At 46.6% G+C, this 18,068-nt stretch overlaps 1 protein-coding gene across 1 annotated transcript in view; it reads right to left on the bottom strand.

Annotated features, from left to right (window-relative positions):
* The window catches only part of LOC115087349 (oocyte zinc finger protein XlCOF6-like), a 71,640-nt gene that overhangs the window by 14,740 nt on the left and 38,832 nt on the right, over window positions 1-18,068 (bottom strand). The window contains exons 6-7 of the mRNA XM_029594457.1: window positions 17,763-17,870; window positions 16,779-16,907 (exon numbers count right to left, since the gene is read on the bottom strand). Coding sequence (XP_029450317.1) covers window positions 16,779-16,907; window positions 17,763-17,870 — 237 coding nt within the window. The remainder of the gene's footprint in view (window positions 1-16,778; window positions 16,908-17,762; window positions 17,871-18,068) is intronic.

Genomic DNA, 18,068 nt, shown 5'->3' with positions numbered 1-18,068 from the left:
GCTAGGAGGCATTCGAGAATCTGATGAACAATCTGCCGTTTGACCTGGGGACCACATGGGGTTATTAAGTAGAAATCTTGGAGAGGACGAGCAAATTCCAAAGCATAGCTGCGTTCTATTATGCTTAGCACCACTGATCTGAAGTAATTATGGCCCATGCCTCGTAAAAATGGGATAGGTGACCCCCCCAATCCAAAGAACCACCCTCCCAGGAGGTTCTGCGGCCTCAAAAGGATGAGGACCAGGCTTGGTGTCTGGCCGTTGGTTGCCGCTGTCCGGGCGCTTGCAGCCTGCTCTGCCAAAACCGATATTGCCCTCGAAAACGAGAGCAGGATGATGGAAATCTTCTGGAGGGCTTCGGTCTGTCCTCTGGCAATTTGTGAACTTTGTTCTCTCCCAGGGACTTTATCAACTGCTCCAAATCCTCACCGAATGAAAAAACACCTTTAAATGGAATAGCCCCAAGCTGAGCCTTGGAGGAAACATCCGCGAACAATTTCGGAGCCACAAAAACTGCCTTGCCAACACTGCCAATGACATTGCGCGAGAGGAAGTGCAGAGCAGGTCATACAGTGCGTCCGCTCCATATGCCACCGCAGCTTCCAAATGTTCTGCCTGCTCTGATTCTCCCGGAGGAAGATCTCTAGACGTCAGCAATTGTTGGACCCAGCACAGGCTCGCACGCAACATATAACTGCTGCACACCACCACCCAGATACCTAAGGTCGACACCTGAAAAATGCGCTTAAGCAGTACTTCCAGCTTGCGATCCTGAAGGTCTTTGAGAGCCACCGAACCTGCGACTGGAATGGTGGTCCACTTAGCAACAGCTGAAACTGACGCGTCCAGTTTAGCGGACCGCAGGAGCTCCAGAGATTCATCCAGTAATGGATACAGCTTATCCATGGCTCGATCGACCCGCAGACCAGCATCCGGAGCGTCCCACTCCCTGGTCATCAGCTGCTGAAGCATGGGATGAAAAGGAAAAGCTCGGGTCAGCATTCTCAATCCCGCCAGGACTGGGTCCACCGGGTCCTGCAGCGGAGCATGCGGAGGGAGCTCCACCCCAAGCTCAGAAAGAACTGCAGGAATGAGAGGTTGTAATTCCTCTCTCTGGACAGGCGGACCACTTTAAGATCAATACCATCCAAGGGGTTCTGTTTCCGCTGGTCAGAGAAGGGTTACCAAAATGATAAGGGGAATGAAACAACTCCCCTATGAGGAAAGACTAAAGAGGTTAGGACTTTTCAGCTTGGAGAAGAGACGACTGAGGGGGGATATGATAGAGGTGTTTAAAATCATGAGAGGTCTAGAACGGGTAGATGTGAATCGGTTATTTACTCTTTCGGATAGTAGAAAGACTAGGGGGCACTCCATGAAGTTAGCATGGGGCACATTTAAAACTAATCGGAGAAAGTTCTTTTTTACTCAACGCACAATTAAACTCTGGAATTTGTTGCCAGAGGATGTGGTTAGTGCAGTTAGTATAGCTGTGTTTAAAAAAGGATTGGATAAGTTCTTGGAGGAGAAGTCCATTACCTGCTATTAAGTTCACTTAGAGAATAGCCACTGCCATTAGCAATGGTTACATGGAATAGACTTAGTTTTTGGGTACTTGCCAGGTTCTTATGGCCTGGATTGGCCACTGTTGGAAACAGGATGCTGGGCTTGATGGAACCTTGGTCTGACCCAGTATGGCATTTTCTTATGTTCTTATGTAATCCTGCCCCAGCCGGGGAGAAAGGAGAGGTCACTGCAGCTGAAGCCGCACTGCTCGGTACCACCAGAGCGGCTGCTCCTCCTGAAGCCAAGGAGCCTTTTAACTTCGCGACCTGCAGCGATGCGGGCACATCTGTGCGTTAGCTACCTTGGGGGCCGGTCCCTGTGCAGGTCTCACCAGCAAGGCACCACCCTGCGGAGACTTGGAAGCCAGAAAGGCTTTATGCATAAGGAGGACAAAATCTAAAGAAAAGGAATCAGAATCATCATCATCCCCCCCTGGGACATCAGGATCCTCCTGATCAAAAGGATTATCAGGACTGGCAGGAACCGGTGACAGTGCAGGAGGAAGCTCCCCATCCCCCATAGCCCTTGCCTGAGCTGCAGCAAAAGTGTTTAAGATGGCTGCCGCCCTGCACTGAGGGGAAAAGGGTTAGCCCGAGGGTCCCGCGGAGCCGATTGTTTTTGAGCCCCCCTGGGGCTTAGCTGATGCTGCAGACCCAGAAAGGGAGCTGCCTTCCCCTCCCGGAAGGCAGCAGAAGTAAATACCGGCCCGAGAAAGCCGCATGGATGATTCTCCACATGCCACACACAAAGATGGCCGCGGCATCGTGGAGGGGAACAAACAGCCCAAAACCTGTCAAAAATGCGGCAAAATTAGTCAAAAACGCAGATGGGGAGGGGGTCCTGGATTGCAGCCCATCAAAAAAGAAAAATTTTCAAAAATTTCGATTTTTTTTTTTTTTAAACGCTGAAGCTTGGCACAAGGTAAGAGAGGGACCGGACCACCGGTAATCTCATCCCCAGCTCCTTACCTGACTGGAACCCTGCGGGGTTACCAACCCCAGCTCCAATAACCTGCCACCAGAGGGGATGACCCCACACGATCTAATAACCCTTGAGAGGATTGGGAAACATTCCCTGCTGCAGAAGACTTCTTTTTTCTTTTTTTTTTTAAACTTGAATGATTCAAAACTTTATATAGCTAGTTCACTCTTAGTTATTTCAAGGGATAGCCTGCTCCCCAGAAACAAGGCAAGACTGCAGGGTTTACACCACCTCCATCTGCTGGAGACAGAGAAATACTGAAGGGATGCAGGAGGTACACCAGGTTAAATGAGGGTGCCTTTCAAGTTTTTCTCTGTCTCCACCTGCTGGAAGGGAGGCATAACCCATGGTCTGGACTGATCCGGGTACTTACAGGGAATCTATTGCTGTGCCCATGTGGGGGTGTCTAGTTGTTTCTACCACAATAGGCACAGCAATAGAATAACTTTGGCCACCAGAAATGTGAGTTTAGTGCATCTCAGAGCCAGGAGTTACATTTCCAATGTATGCTCTGGTGGTACACATCAGCTGTACAATAAAAGACAAAACTCTGAGTTTGTGCGTCCTGAGTCTAGCCCAGTACTGTGGCTCCCCGCGGGACTCCTCCCCGTGGGCGTGGTCATCTCCCACAGTACCCAAGAATCCACTCAAACACCTCGAAACCATAACATAATCCCAGACTTTGGATATCAGGAGGTCCAAGAGGCAACGTTCCTGTGTCTACAGTTTGTCGATGCATTCAGCCATAAGGAAGACCTTGCCCATGCAAGTGTTGAATCATACCCCTAGGAAGTCCAGGGTCTGCAAGGGGAGAAGATGACTCTTGACATGATTGACGATCCAACCAAGCGACCTGAACTGGTGCAGTACCTTTTGTACCGCCTGCTTGCAGAGGTCCTCCGACTTCGCTCAGATAAGCCAATCGTCCAGGTAAGGGTGAACCAACACACCCTCCCTCCAGAGGGCCGCTGCCACAACCACCATAACCTTGGTGAAGGTACACAGCGCCATCGCCAGACCGAACAGGAGGGCACAAAACTGGAAGTGCCTTCCAAGGACCATGAAGCGAAGAAATCTCTGATGCTCCTTGCGGATTCCGATATGCAGATATGCCTCCATCAGATCCAAGGAGGCTAGGAAATCGCCACTGTGCACCGCCGCAATGACAGAGCACAGGGTCTCCATCCGAAAATGGGGCACCTTGAGAGCCTTGTTCATGGCCATGGGGGAAAGGCGTACAGCAGGACTTCCTGTGTCCAGGTCTGGACGAGGGCAATTCCCTGGGATTGCGGTTCTCGTCTGCGACTGAAGAACTTGGGAACTTGGGCGTTGGACCAGGTTGCCAGGAGATCCATGGCTGGGGATCCCCAGCAGTTTGCTATCAACTGGAAGGCTGTGATCAACAGCATCCATTCCCCTGGGTCTAGGCTCTCTCTGCTGAGGTAGTCCGCAATGACATTGTCTTTTCCCGCGATGTGGGCGGCTGAGATCCCTTGCAGGTTTGCTTCTGCCCACGCCATTAGGGGATCTATTTCCAGGGACAGCTGTTGGCTTCTGGTTCCTCCCTGGCGGCTGATGTAGGCAACTGTTGTGGTGTTGTCCGACATGACTCTGAGAGATTCGCCCCGGAGTCTGTGACTGAATTGCAGGCAGGCAAGTCTGACAGCTGTAGATAGGCCTTAGGCCTGAGCTATGTATTTCCTGACTTTGCTGGCAACATATTTCGCAACCATGTGCTTTGGCAAGCTCAATACCGGAAGAAGGCAACACCCCAGAGACGGTACCTGATTGGACTATAAAGCAACGTTCATAATTGGATATTAGAAGAAGATAATACACCCAGGATGCGCATCAATGTATTTCTATTGGACAATGCAAAAAGTTTATAAACTCCAGCCCGAGGGCTCTGCGCTTTGAGAAGCAAGCTGAACGCCAATTGCCACTGACCTGCGTCTCCAGAGAAACAACGACTTCCTCTTTCCTTGTTCCTCTTTCTATATTGTCTTTGTATTGCTATCAATAAATTTGTCTTTTAGATCATAAAGCTGTCTGAAGGTGCTTTCCTAATACCCGCTAAAAACATAATGGTGCCGTGACTCGGATGGCCTAATGCGGGTATCGCGGACCAGCACACCTTCAGGAATATCTCATTGCCAGCATCGAAGGAAGTAAGGGTGCCGTTGATCGGGAGTGGGAACCTACCCTGAAGCATCCAGAATCTACTTTGAGATTTTTGAGACCTGAGGCACTTCAGAAACCACGAAGGAAGCATTTGAGGAAGTAAGTCTTACTCTCAAAGAAAAGAAAAAAAAAAACTGTTCAGTAACTTTTATTATCTCTTAGACCTTGGCGCGCACTGCTATCTGGCAGATCTAGTACAGTACCAATCAGTAAGTCCAAGCTGAATACTGCGACATACCACCTGGGGCTCCGGGCATATACGGGCATATACGTGGGATATATACTGGGATACGCGGGATGCGTACCGGGACGGAGTAGAAACTAGTCAGGTGGATCCCGAAGCGGGAATACGTGCCGCAGAAAAAAGAAGCCTTCAGATCGAGCATTCCACGGAATACATACTTGGAGCTGTCTGGAAAGGTAAGTAAAAACTTGTCTTATACGAGTGAGTCATAGGTTTTTCCGTTAGTGTACTAATAAGTTCGAAAACAGTTGGCAGATTTGACGCTGCCTTCTGGCCCTATCCCGGTTGTTTCGGCGGTAACGCACTGGAGCCCGAGTACAGTAGAAAACGGTAACCAGTCAAACGGAAAGGAGTAGATAGGTCTTCAGTACCTTATCTGCAGGCTGTCTCTCCCTGCCCCGCTGTGAATACCTTCGCGTTTGAAGAAGTACAGCACACCGGAAGCGTGGATTCACGGTACGGTGAAAACTACAATTAAGGTAAGGTTGAACCACTCTTTCTCATAAGAGAGTGGCTACACAAAATTTATTATTAATAATTGTGTCGTAGTCTGGTCTGCAATATTGAGAGATCCCAAGATGGTAGGAGAGGTTAGTGAGTCATGTCCCCTGAACAAAGTCATTGCCCTGCTTAAACCCAATGAGAAGTTGATTCGTAAATACCATTCTAAGTGGGTAGCGTGGGCAGAGAAGGATGCTTTCCTTGCATGGCCAGCAGGAGGCTCCTTTGACACGCCCTTGCTCGTACAGCTTATGACATTTCTGGAAAACAAGTATCGTAAATCTAATGGGCAAGACGTAAAAACCCTGGCAAACCATGTCCAAATTCATAGTTGGTTTGTCATGACAAAGGCCTTTTTAGAAAAAGAGGAAGAAATTAGTAAGGAATCCACATCACCGCCTCCTTATAGGACTGCTGACACTGCCTCCAGATGTCTAGTGCAGAGTACAGGACCCTCTCCACCTTTGGAGAAGGCGATGACCGCAGTAGGATACTTCCATTTAATTCCTACAGCATCTCCTGAGGAGACACCACACCCTGATTGGCCCACACCACAACGTCGTCTACCCAAAAATTGTTATGAGTGTGGAAAACCTGGCCATTACAGTAAAGATTGTCATTATCATCTTGGCATACAGTGCTATCAGTGTGGACAACATGGTCATTATAGTAGGGATTGCCACTATCGGCCTAACAATCACTCTTCATTCCCCAGAGGGAATATTAGAGGCAGATATGCTGCAAGGGGGGGACCAAGTAGACCTCCGCCTAATGATAGGCCTCCACCACAATTTGACCCCAATAATTGGAGGAGTAGTGGGAGTCAGAGTAAATACGCCCCTTCATTACCACGACGCCAGGCTTTAATAGCCAACATACATGTCCCCAGATAACGTGAGTTCACACCTATCAGAGAAGGTATCAGCGTATGTAGGACCTTACATTGCCACCTTAGTGAAGCTTGGACAGGACACAGTGTGAACTTAATATGAAATACAGTTTTGAATAGAACCACATTTAGGAAAACCTCCTTATTCTGAGCCTTATTTTTATAGCTATTGCTTGCATTACTGCAATATTCATTTCAGGACAAAGAAGCTAAGATAAGAATTTGCTTACCTAGGATATTTGTGTACATAAGACTAGTAAATCTTTGCCAGCCTTCCCGATGTCTGTCATGTAAGCCGGAGTGATAAGCGTAGCATACAGGAACCTCCGGTATATAAAATCCAAAAATAAATAGATATGTCTCTACAGACTTTGCCTGACTAATTATGTGGCTCCCTGCCTTCTGTAGTAGGGACAGCAGCCATGCACTGGGATCAGTTGCATGTGGTCAGTTTTTATCAGATTGAAGAACTTTTGTAATGCCATCACAGACGTTTAACGCCCTAAAAGTAATGGGCTTGTGGACAGATATGACGGGTTGCTAGGCTTCCCATGTTAATGTATTTACCGGTCTTATTGTTCAAGCTATTAAGATTTAGTTGTATTATCATTTGCAGGTATATTTTTATTATAAGGATTTTTAGTATAAGTAAGTTAATTTTTAAATGGTACCGTATAGTTTTAAGTTTTAAATGTAAGTTCCTCTTTTCAATGTGAATGCATTTTTATTAAGGTGATCACCAAGCGCATGCGATATCTTCCTCTTACAACATGTTATTTCCTTTCTGCTCTAAACTGTACGTTTGTGGTAAAAGAGGGATCAAGGGGGGAGCGAGACACATCTCCCACCAATTTAAATCCCCTTTGCTCTCAACTTTACATACTGACCTTTTGTTACGTTAATGACTTCACATTCCTTTATTACTGAACTGGAGTACTGACAAGAACATATACTAGTGTTAAAATTTAGAATCTGAGCTGCTGAATTATGATTCTGAGAAGAGAATTATGAGTTTGGCAAGACATTTTAACTAAAGAGTCAAACTGTATCTTAACAGAAAAAAAAAAGGGAAGTTAGTGTTGCAAACAGTCCCCTTGCGAGCACAGCTTATCTGTTCTGCCAGCACTGGCTGTGCGGTGAACGAAGAAAAAAAAAAAGGAGAAATAGTTTCTAGTTTAAAATGTAGCATATTTAAGTATTAATTATTTGATATTTGAGTTCTAATTATTTTAATTATTTGGTATGACACATTGACTATAAGCTCAGAACATTATTGATTAAATTTATTTAATATTATTGGTTGGAAATCTATATGTACAATATTTGCTAATTTGATATTTCAATTGTATGCTAGTATTTACTTTTCAGGTCTTCAAGGACTTCATAGAAACATAGAAACATAGAAATGACGGCAGAAGAAGACCGAATGGCCCATCCAGTCTGCCCAGCAAGCCTCACACATTTTTTCTCTCATTCTTATCTGTTACTCTTAGCTCCTTGTTCAATTCCCCTTCCACCCCCACCATTAATGTAGAGAGCAGTGATGGAGCTGCATGCAAGTGAAATATCTAGCTTGATTAGTTAGGGGTAGTAGGGGCAGTAACTGCCGCGATAAGCAAGCTACACCCATGCTTATTTGTTTTACCTAGACTATGTTGTACAGCTCTTGTTGGTTTTTTTTTTTTTTTTACTTCTCCCCTGCTGTAGAAGCAGAGAGCCATGCTGGATATGCATTGAAAGTGAAGTATCAGGCACATTTGGTTTGGGGTAGTAACCGCCGTAACAAGCCAGCTACTCCTCGCTTTGTGATTGTGAATCCTTTTTTTCTTCACCCCTGTTGTTGAAGCTATGCAGGATATGCGTGAAGCATCAGTTTTTTGTTTTTGTTTTATTTTTCCCCCTGCCGTTGTTTGTTTGTTTGTTAATTTTTTTTTTTTCCCCTGCCGTTGAAGCAGAGAGCTATGCTGGAAATGCGTGATGTATCAGTCTTTCTCCCATGCCGATGCAGCAGAGAACCATGCTGGATATGCATGGAAAGTGAAGTATCAGGCACATTTGGTTTGGGGTAGTAACCGCCGTAACAAGCCAGCTACTCCCCGCGTTTTGAGTGCGAACCCTTTTTCTTCTCCCTTGCCGTTGTAGCAGAGAGCTCTGCTGGATGTGTGAAGTATCAGTTATTCTTCTCCCCTGTCATTGAAGCAGAGAGCTATGCTGTATATGCATTGAAAGTGAAGTATCAGGCATATTTGGTTTGGGGTAGTAACCGCCGTAACAAGCCAGCTACTCCCCTCTTTGTGAGTGCAAATCCTTTTTTCCATTACCTCTTGCTGTTGAAGCTTAGAGCGATGTAGGAGTCACAGTAAGCATGTGTATGTTTATTTAATAAGGGTATTGTGTCAATAGCCATCATTCTGGCGAGTCACCCACTCTTCATTGGCGGCCTCTTGACTTTATGGATCCGCAGTGTTTATCCCACGCCCCTTTGAAGTCTTTCACAGTTCTGGTCTTCACCACTTCAAGGACCTTTAGTTTTATTTTCCTTCTTCTACCTTTTGGACAGAATTCTGAACTTTTAATTTTCATACACATTTTTGATTTTTGATTTTTGATCCACTTTTCTTTTGATACATATTTTGATATGAATTTTGAGCTCAAATTATATGTTATCTGTTGTTTGTCCTATGTGATGAAGACAAGGAATGTATATTTGTTGGATGGATGAGTATGTGTCAGTCTAGTGTGCCTTATGTTTAATGTAATGTCTGAAATATTCGTTATTTGTGGTTTAGCTTACCACAGATGACTTTTCTTTAAATGCTTAATTTGCCTTTATGCTACTTTACCATATTAGGTATCTGAAACCATTAAAGAAGCACATATCCCCATTAGGCCGTGATGAATGAAAAGTTGATACACCTCACTGAAAGCTTGAAAACGACATTTATGGGACTTACTCCATTCTTCCCATCCCTTCTACGGAAGTCTCGGCCTTAACACAGAATTCATCTTCCACTCATCATTGAACTTTACTACTCTTGCTTGATTATGTTTTGCCTTTATGTTGTTGTACTCTACATTAAGGCAGTCCTCATGATTGTGTGAATCTTATTGCCCTGATCAGATTAGATCCATTCCCAATCATTGTCATCTCTTTACACAAAGACTAACTGTTATGCATTACACCACACTATGCTTTGTCAAATGTCATTGATAATTGATTGCCATATACTCCAAGCCCATATGCCATTCTGCAAATGCCATGATTTGGATATCTACATACATCTACATACACCTACACGCTACACATTACATTACCCTAAAAACACTAAAGTTTTGCTGCTATTCCCAGTTCTCTCATATCCATTATATGATTAACCATAGATAACTATAGATAACTGGTTTGACTTACCATCTATGATTTCATTATTGCTTTCCACGTTATATTCATCTCCAGTTGCTACACTCTGCCCTTTCTAGTCCAGACTTGTTCAGATGTCTGCGAGCCAATGGCAGACCGGCGCAATGTGCCGCAGCATAGTTTGTCAGTTCAGCCTTCACACCGTTCTTAGGCAGCTCATGTGAATAGGCTGCGCAGACAAGTATGTCCTCTTCAATTCGAGTACATTTAGTAAGTCTAAAGGTTTAATGTAGTCCCAAATGTTTATATAGTTATTCTTGGTAATTGAAGACAGAATTATGACTTTCATTTGATTTCCCTATTCTTAAACATCACATTTAGTAGAGTTTGTAGATACCATCCCATTGGTTACAGAGATTTCTTATCCCTCATCCATATGGATGTCTCCTTCGACATCCTATTCCTAATTTAGATTTGAAGCATTTGTTTATATTCCCATAACACTCAAATGCATGGTAGGCTAAGACATAAGCAATAGTACTCCCAAGCGTGGTTTTGCTTCTATTAATTAATTCTAACTATTGCTTCTACTATGTCTCAAATACTCTCAAGTTACTCTCAAGTCACCGCAGTTAGACAACATCTGATGATGAGCATGATTGAATCTCCTTCTGAAGCTAATGAGTGAGATCTCTTAAGGGATAAGGTTGTATTTCCATAGAATTTGGTTTAATTGACGGGAAACACAGTTTAAAGTGGCTTACATTTCTAAGTGAGTTTGCAATGGTTAATTGTGAGAATGAATGAAGTTTGTTATTTTAATGGCCTGAGATATCATCTGCGAATACGACAGGAAGCCTTTCATTTAACAGCAGCAATGTTACCTCCTCAGGCTGTTATGCTTAACGATGACGGGTAAGCACCAGGTAGCCAATCATTAGGATTGCGTACCATGGGCAACCTAAGACAGTGGCATTAACCCTGAGTAGAATGATGGATTATTGCTTCAACTATTCTAACCATTCATTGACAATCAATAATCAATCATTGAGAGGAATAATTGGAAATATAGGTCACTGGTATGCTGCCAATAGGAGCACACTACAGAATCTTGGATCAACTGGAAGAAGGCCAGAACAATACCTGAATGAAGGATGAATGTGAGATTGAATGACAATAAAACAAAGTACAAAATGAGTATGCCTGAACAATTGTGATTGTGATTGTGGATGTGAGTTATGTAAAAGGAATGATTCAACACCATAAAGAATATGGAAGCCATTTTTAACAGTCCAAAAGGTGGGTCATACTAAATTGATGCTATGACCATTTCAATCCAGGAAATACAATCTCAGCCTTTCATTGGTGAATCGTTTCCCAACGATTCAAGGGGGGGATGTAGATAGGCCTTAGGCCTGAGCTATGTATTTCCTGACTTTGCTGGCAACATATTTCGCAACCATGTGCTTTGGCAAGCTCAATACCGGAAGAAGGCAACACCCCAGAGACGGTACCTGATTGGACTATAAAGCAACGTTCATAATTGGATATTAGAAGAAGATAATACACCCAGGATGCGCATCAATGTATTTCTATTGGACAATGCAAAAAGTTTATAAACTCCAGCCCGAGGGCTCTGCGCTTTGAGAAGCAAGCTGAACGCCAATTGCCACTGACCTGCGTCTCCAGAGAAACAACGACTTCCTCTTTCCTTGTTCCTCTTTCTATATTGTCTTTGTATTGCTATCAATAAATTTGTCTTTTAGATCATAAAGCTGTCTGAAGGTGCTTTCCTAATACCCGCTAAAAACACAGCTCAAGCTTCCAGTCGGTTTATATTCCATCCCGACTCTTCCCTGTCCCATTGCCCCTGGGCCATCAGTTCCTGGCAGTGGGCTCCCCACCCTTGCAATCTCGCATCCGTGGTGAACAAGATCCAGGTCAGTGGGGAAAGTCTTACTCCCTTGCTCAGATGGTCTTCCTGTAGCCACCACTGGAGCTGGGACCGAACCTCTGCCGGTAGCTGGAGGCGAATGGAGTAGTTCTGGGACATCGGGTTCCATTATGACAGTAGGGAACATTGTAGTGGGCGCATGTGGGCCCTTGCCCATGGGACAACTTCTAGGGTTGATGTCATGAGCCCGAGAACTTGGAGGTAGTCTCATAACTTGGGGCAAGCATAGTTCTACATTTTTCGCAATTGGTCCATCAGTTTCCTTTTCCTTGTACGGGGAAGAACAACCCTGTCTTGTTTGGTGTCGAACCAGACTCCTAGGTACTCTAGCGATTGGGGGGGCTGCAGGCAGCTCTTGGCTGTGCTGACGACCCACCCGAGATTCTGCAATAGATTCTTGACTCTGGTGGTTGCCTGGTAACTTTCCCCTAGAGATTTTGCCCTGATCAGCCAATCGTCCAGATACGGATGTACGAGGATTCCTTCTTTCCTCAGTGTCGCTGCCACTACCACCATGATTTTGATGAACATCCCAGGAACAGTATCTAGTCCGAAGGGTAGCACCCGGAACTGGTAATGATGGTCCAGTATGGCAAAGCGTAGGAAGCACTGGTGGTCCTGGTGGACCGGGATGTGGAGATAGGGTTTGTATAGATCCAGTGAAGTCAGGAATTCTCCTGGTTGTACTGCCCTTATGACTGAGCATAGGGTTTCCATGCGAAAGTGCGGCAACCTCAGGTAGCGATTGACGGTCTTGAGGTCCAGAATGGGCCAGAACATACCCTCCTTCTTGGGGAAGATAAAATAGATGGAATAGTGACCAGTATTTTGTTGGTGTGTGGGCACCGAGGTTATCACCTTTAGGCTGAGTAGTTTTGTCAGTATGGTTTCCACTGCCGTCCTCTTGGAGAGGGAGTGGCACGGTGATCTCACAAATTTGTCTGGAGGGATGCTGTGGAAGTCCAGATAGTATCCCTCTCAAATGATGGTTAGGACCCACTTGTCCGACGTTATCTCGACCCATCTTTGGAAGAAGAGGGTAAGTCTGCCTCCTATGGCTTCTTCCTGTAGATGGGTCTGTTGATTCTCATTGTGGGGTGCAGCCAGGTCCTGTACCTGAGCAGGCTCCCCTCTTATTGTGTCTGTTCTGAAAGGACTGGGCCCTGCCTGCGGGGCGAGGTGCTTGGTATGTGTTTTTGTATGGTCTAAAACGCTGGACTCCTATGCCCTTGGTTCTTTGGGGAGAGGAGCGCTGGGTTCTTTTGTTCCTGTCCTCCGGTAATTGGGGTACTGGGGATTCGCCCCATTTGTTGGCTAACTTCTCCAGTTTGCTTCCGAACAAGAGGGATCCTTTAAAAGGCATTCTCGTAAATTTCGTCTTGGAGGTTGCGTCGGCTGACCAATTTTGGAGCCATAGTTGCCTTCTGGCTGCCACTATGGATGAGACGCCCCTGGCTGAGGTGTGCACCAGGTCAGAGGTCGCATCCATGAGGAAAGATATCGCCAGTTCTAATGTTTCAGCGGAAGTGGTTGCGTCCCTGGAGAGGAGCAAGCAGGCACTTGTCACAACGGTGCAGTAGGAGGCAATCTGCAGGGTCATTGCTCTGACATCAAATGTCTGTTTAAGGATGGATTCCTGATGTCTTTCCTGGGCATCCTTGAGTGTAGCTCCTCCTTCGACTGGATAGTAGTGCGCTTTGAGATAGCGCAGATCATGGTGTCCACTTTTGGGAACCCTAGGAGTTCTTTGGCCATGGGTTCCAGGGGGTATAGAGCTTCTAGGGCTCGTCCTCCTTTGAAGTTGAGCATTCCATTCCAGGTCAATCAGTTATTGTACGGCCTGCAGCATTGGGAAATAGCATGAGGCCTGATGGAGACCAACCAAAACTGGGTTCGTCTTTGGCTCCGCTGTGGTACTTGCGCCAAGAATGGCCAGCGTCTTCAGGCTCAGAGACATGAGATCTGGTAACTTGTCTTTGGAGAAGAACCATATCATGGTTCGATATGGTTCCATCCCTGGAGGGATTTCCCCTTCCTCCATGGAGTCAGGCTCTTCCCCCAAGGTGTCTGTGTCCCCTAGGGGGAGGCTTTTGCCTGGCTGGGGCACGTCTCGGGGGATCCGAGAGGGACTTGGAAGGTCTTGCGCTTCTGGTGGAGGCTGTGGCTGTGTCGCAGGCGGTACCAATTGCGCCTGGACAAAGGTTTGCAGTCCTTGTTGCGGTCCCGGTCGCTAGGCTAGCGACCGGGTCCTTACCTCTCCGCCGCCTCCCCCGGGCTCACCGCGATCCGCCGCTTCTGGGGCCTGTAGGGCCGCATGGCAGCGTCTCTCTCCACGTGGAGACGCTGCCGAAGGCCGACTCTGACTCCTCCCACTGCCAGGGAACGCGCGCGCGCGAGCAGGGGGCTCTTAAAGGTCCAGCACCCGGAAGTGCTGAACCGCCCCGTTCCTGACGTCAGACGCCGGCTGGCTATTTAAACCAGCGTCTGACTTCCTTGCTTTGCCTTTGCAACGTGGTCGCTCCTTGAGTGGTTAGTTGCCTTGTTTCCAGCTCTGGTTCTTGCCTGTTCCAGCCGTGCCGTGCTTCCAGCTCCGGTTTCTGCTTGTTCCAGCCGTGCCTTGCTTCCAGCTCCGGTTCCTGCTTGATCCAGCCGTGCCTTGCTTCCAGCTCCGGTTCCTGCTTGGTCCAGCCGTGCCTTGCTTCCAGTTCAGGTTCTGCTTGGTCCTGCCGTGCCTTGGTTCCAGCTCTGGTTCCTGCTTGTTCTGTACGTATCCTGACTCCAGCTCCGGCCTCACGTTTCTCCTTGTCTTCAGCCAGCCACGACCCTCGGACTTCCTCACGATTCTCCTTGTCTTCAGCCAGCCACGACCCTAGGACTTCCTCACGATTCTCCTTGTCTTCAGCCAGCCACGATCCTTGGACTTCTTCACGATTCTCCTTGTCTTCAGCCAGCCACAGACCTCGGACTTATTCACGATTCTCCTAAGTCCCAGCGACTCGGACCCCTACGGGCTCCTCCTGGGGGGGTCTCAGGTTTCCAGGGTGAAGACGTCACCAGTCCGCTCCAGCTGAGCTCCGCCTCCCGGCTGATTAACATCTGTGGACGTTGTCCATCTCAGCCGGCCCAAGGGTCCACTATTGACTTTCTTCACAACATAACAGTCCTTTGAAGAATTCCACCCAGGAAAAGGTCCCTGGGTCCATATTGAATCCAGTGGAGTTCCCAGAGGTGCCCATCTGAAGAGGGGCCAAGCCGGAGATAGAGGTCCGGGGTACTATCATTGATGGAGCTGGATTCCTCTACTGGCTGAGGGGGGCCTTGATTCGGTTTCCCCTGAGTCTCTTCGCATTGCAGGCATAGGACAGAGGCCACTTCGGGTTGCGCAGCTCTCATGTGGCAGGCTGGGCAGAGGGCTTGTCCCTTGGCTTTCTTGGCCGGCGGTGCCATGATTTGTGCGCGCAGAGTGGCTCAAAATTCATCTGTGCGCATAGATGCGCGCGCAGGGAGACTTAGTTGTGCGCTCTGGGTGCACCGACGATGTGCATGCAGGAAACGTAAGATTTGTGTGTAGGCCGCTATTTGTGCGCTTAGCGGGGATGCACGCGCCACTGTGTTCACCGGCCTATCTGTGTGCCCGGCACCATTGTGCGTGCCGCTGTGCGCCCAGGACCGTTGTGCGTGTCGCTGTGCACGCGGCACAGCTGTGCGCATCGCTGTGCGCACAAGTTGTTTGTGCCCCCGGCTCGCCGCTGTGCGCATGGCTCAGTTGTGCGGACAATACGGTGATCAAGGGGGGGAAATGGCGCCAACGACCACGTGGGCAAGATGGCGACCCCCCCGGGGGGGTCTCCACATGTGTGGAACCTCGCACCGGATCGGGGTCTAGCCCGGACGGGGCTGCTCAGCCCGATTTAACAGACGGAAGATCTGAGCGGCTAACCGAGCCTCGGAGACTGGAGACTTTAAGAAAGTTTTTTTACCTTACCTTGTCTCGGCGCTTCCCGGTCTTGTGCCAAGTGGTCTCCAGCTGCGGGGGGGAGAGGGAAAATACCTTCACCGCCGCGCTCGGTATCGCACCTTCTGCCTTTCAGCCACTCTGGGGGCTAAGTCCACGCCGGGAACCGGCTACCGGACTGAGGCTTACCTCTGACGGATCTCGGAAATCACCTCAGGAATTCTTGACTGGGGGAGGGACCCTTAGGTATCACCGCAGGAGAGTGGGGCTCGTCTTGTAGAGGTAAGATGTCTTTCTTCTTTGGTTTAGATTTTCTAACACTGTGCAAGTGCATGTAGTGTCCCTAACTGCTTAGGAGATGGAGAAATACTGAAGAGCTAAGCTTCCTGACGTCAGCTTGAAATCTGACTCCGTCTCCCAACTATCAGGAGTACACTATACCCATTGGTCCTGAGTCCATCTGCTACAAGCTAGGAAATGTGACTTAAGGTTTACTCCTGCTCTGACTCAGGTATTAAATTGCCAGCATTAAGAAAATGTCCTTCAGCTGTCTACCTTTTAATGCACCTCCCTCATTGCTGGGGAATAGCTAATGCCTTCTTTTACAAGGGATTTACATGCACCCACTCTAAGCATAACCTGGGTTTCTTAGCATGGGTTTTTTGGCACTAAAACACATATTACATATATGAGTAAGATTGGCATAAAAAAAACTCGTGTTAAAACATGAGTAAAAACCCATGGTAGGCTCAGCGCAGTTTATTACATCATCCCCTTTGTTAAAAATGACAATTCAAAGTAATTTTGGCAGTCCAATCCTAGCTATGTGTCTCTCACTTCCAGCTGTTGGCAACCAACTCTTACTTTCCTCAGACAGCAGAAGTGACATCATTAACTGGCTCTGCTGAGATTAACTCCTTCTGTGCCAGCTGCTGGTGACTGTGGAACACTGCCACCTAATGTCCTATACAAAAGGTTTTACATGTCAAACAAACCATATTGTTTATAGTCAACCTACAGTTTTGCCACAAGAACAAATTATTCGTGCAAAGATTAGAAGCCAGGAGCTTTGATTTAATGACTCAGTTTTGCTGTGCCTGGTCCAGAGAAGGCATCTTTCCTGTAAGGTTTTAATCCAATCTACATCACCTGCTTCATTCAGTCCTTCATATGAGCTTGTGATGAGCAGGTTTCCTTTTTCTTCAGATTCCTGGGGCTCAGTCCTGGCTCCCTCTTCCTTAAATTGGATTATAATATCAGGTCTGACATTGGGGGAGACTGTTAGGGGAAAAGGTGAATACAATGAGGTCAATATTCAGTAAGCTGGTGAGAGGAAAAGTTATCTGGATAAAGTTACCCGAATGTTCAGCAGAACTTATTGCGAAAAATGTTCCCCTGACTATTACTCAGGTAAAGTTGCCTGGATAAGTTTACCTGTGTAACTTTACTGCTTGCCAAGCTTTTGAATATGGAAAAGAAATAAAAAGTAGCAGGTTAGCCAGTGATAGATTTAGAATTTTGCCACCCCTAGACACTGATGGAACCATCAGGTAGAGATGTAAACAGTAACTGAATTCAAAAAATATGTGGGATAACACAGAAGATCCTTAGTAGCAAAAGAATGGTAATGGGGTAAACTGCAAGAAGCAGCAGTTATGGCCCAAAACAGCAGTGATATGACTTCATAATACTTCCTAGAAGGTATGAGGTAACCTGTATGGAGAGGTAGTTGCAATCCTAAAAAATACATGGGGGTGGTGGGGGGGGGGGGAACTAGGGGGAAAGGATGACAGGTTCTATGTGGGAATTTGTAGGTGCATCTACCTAAAGTGGATAAATCACTACTGGGCAGACTCTATGGTCCAGTTTGGTCTTTATCTGCCATCATTTACTATGTTTGATCTCATCCTCACCTCTAGGCTCTCCAGTGATTCCCTTCCCTCTGATTATACTCACTAACCAAAAACTCTGGGTTCCTGAATGTGAGAGCTGTCAGCTTAAAGCAACTGACTTCTAATGCCATAGTAATAAAAATTGAACTGAAAGTCAGTAATAAGATTCATCCTCTAGGTATAAAGTCTAATATTGCATAGCTACAGCCATTAGTTTATTATAAAGCAATTTTTGGCTCACCAGTCTTGGAATCAGTATCCTGCTCCCTTCCCTCTAGCTGATCATGATCATGAAGTTCTTCCATTTTCTGGATCTCTGCTATAGGATTAGGACTGTAACCTTGGCTACCTGTTAGAAAAAAAAATCTTCAGTATTTAAATAGCTCGAGATAAGAAAAGCACCATTTAGCTATAAATGAGATTATGTAAATGCTGTGAATGCTGAAAATCTAAGTATCTTAGTAGATATGTAAATATCCTAGATAGAAACAAGAGGAAAATGGTCCATAGAAGGGCACACAAAATAGTTGGGGTCCAAACCAAAAAT

This window comes from Rhinatrema bivittatum, chromosome 3 (assembly GCF_901001135.1).
Source record: "Rhinatrema bivittatum chromosome 3, aRhiBiv1.1, whole genome shotgun sequence".
Lineage (NCBI taxonomy): Eukaryota > Metazoa > Chordata > Amphibia > Gymnophiona > Rhinatrematidae > Rhinatrema > Rhinatrema bivittatum.
The sequence above is the reverse complement of the archived record's forward strand: the minus strand, read 5'-3'. Positions and strand labels throughout refer to the sequence as shown.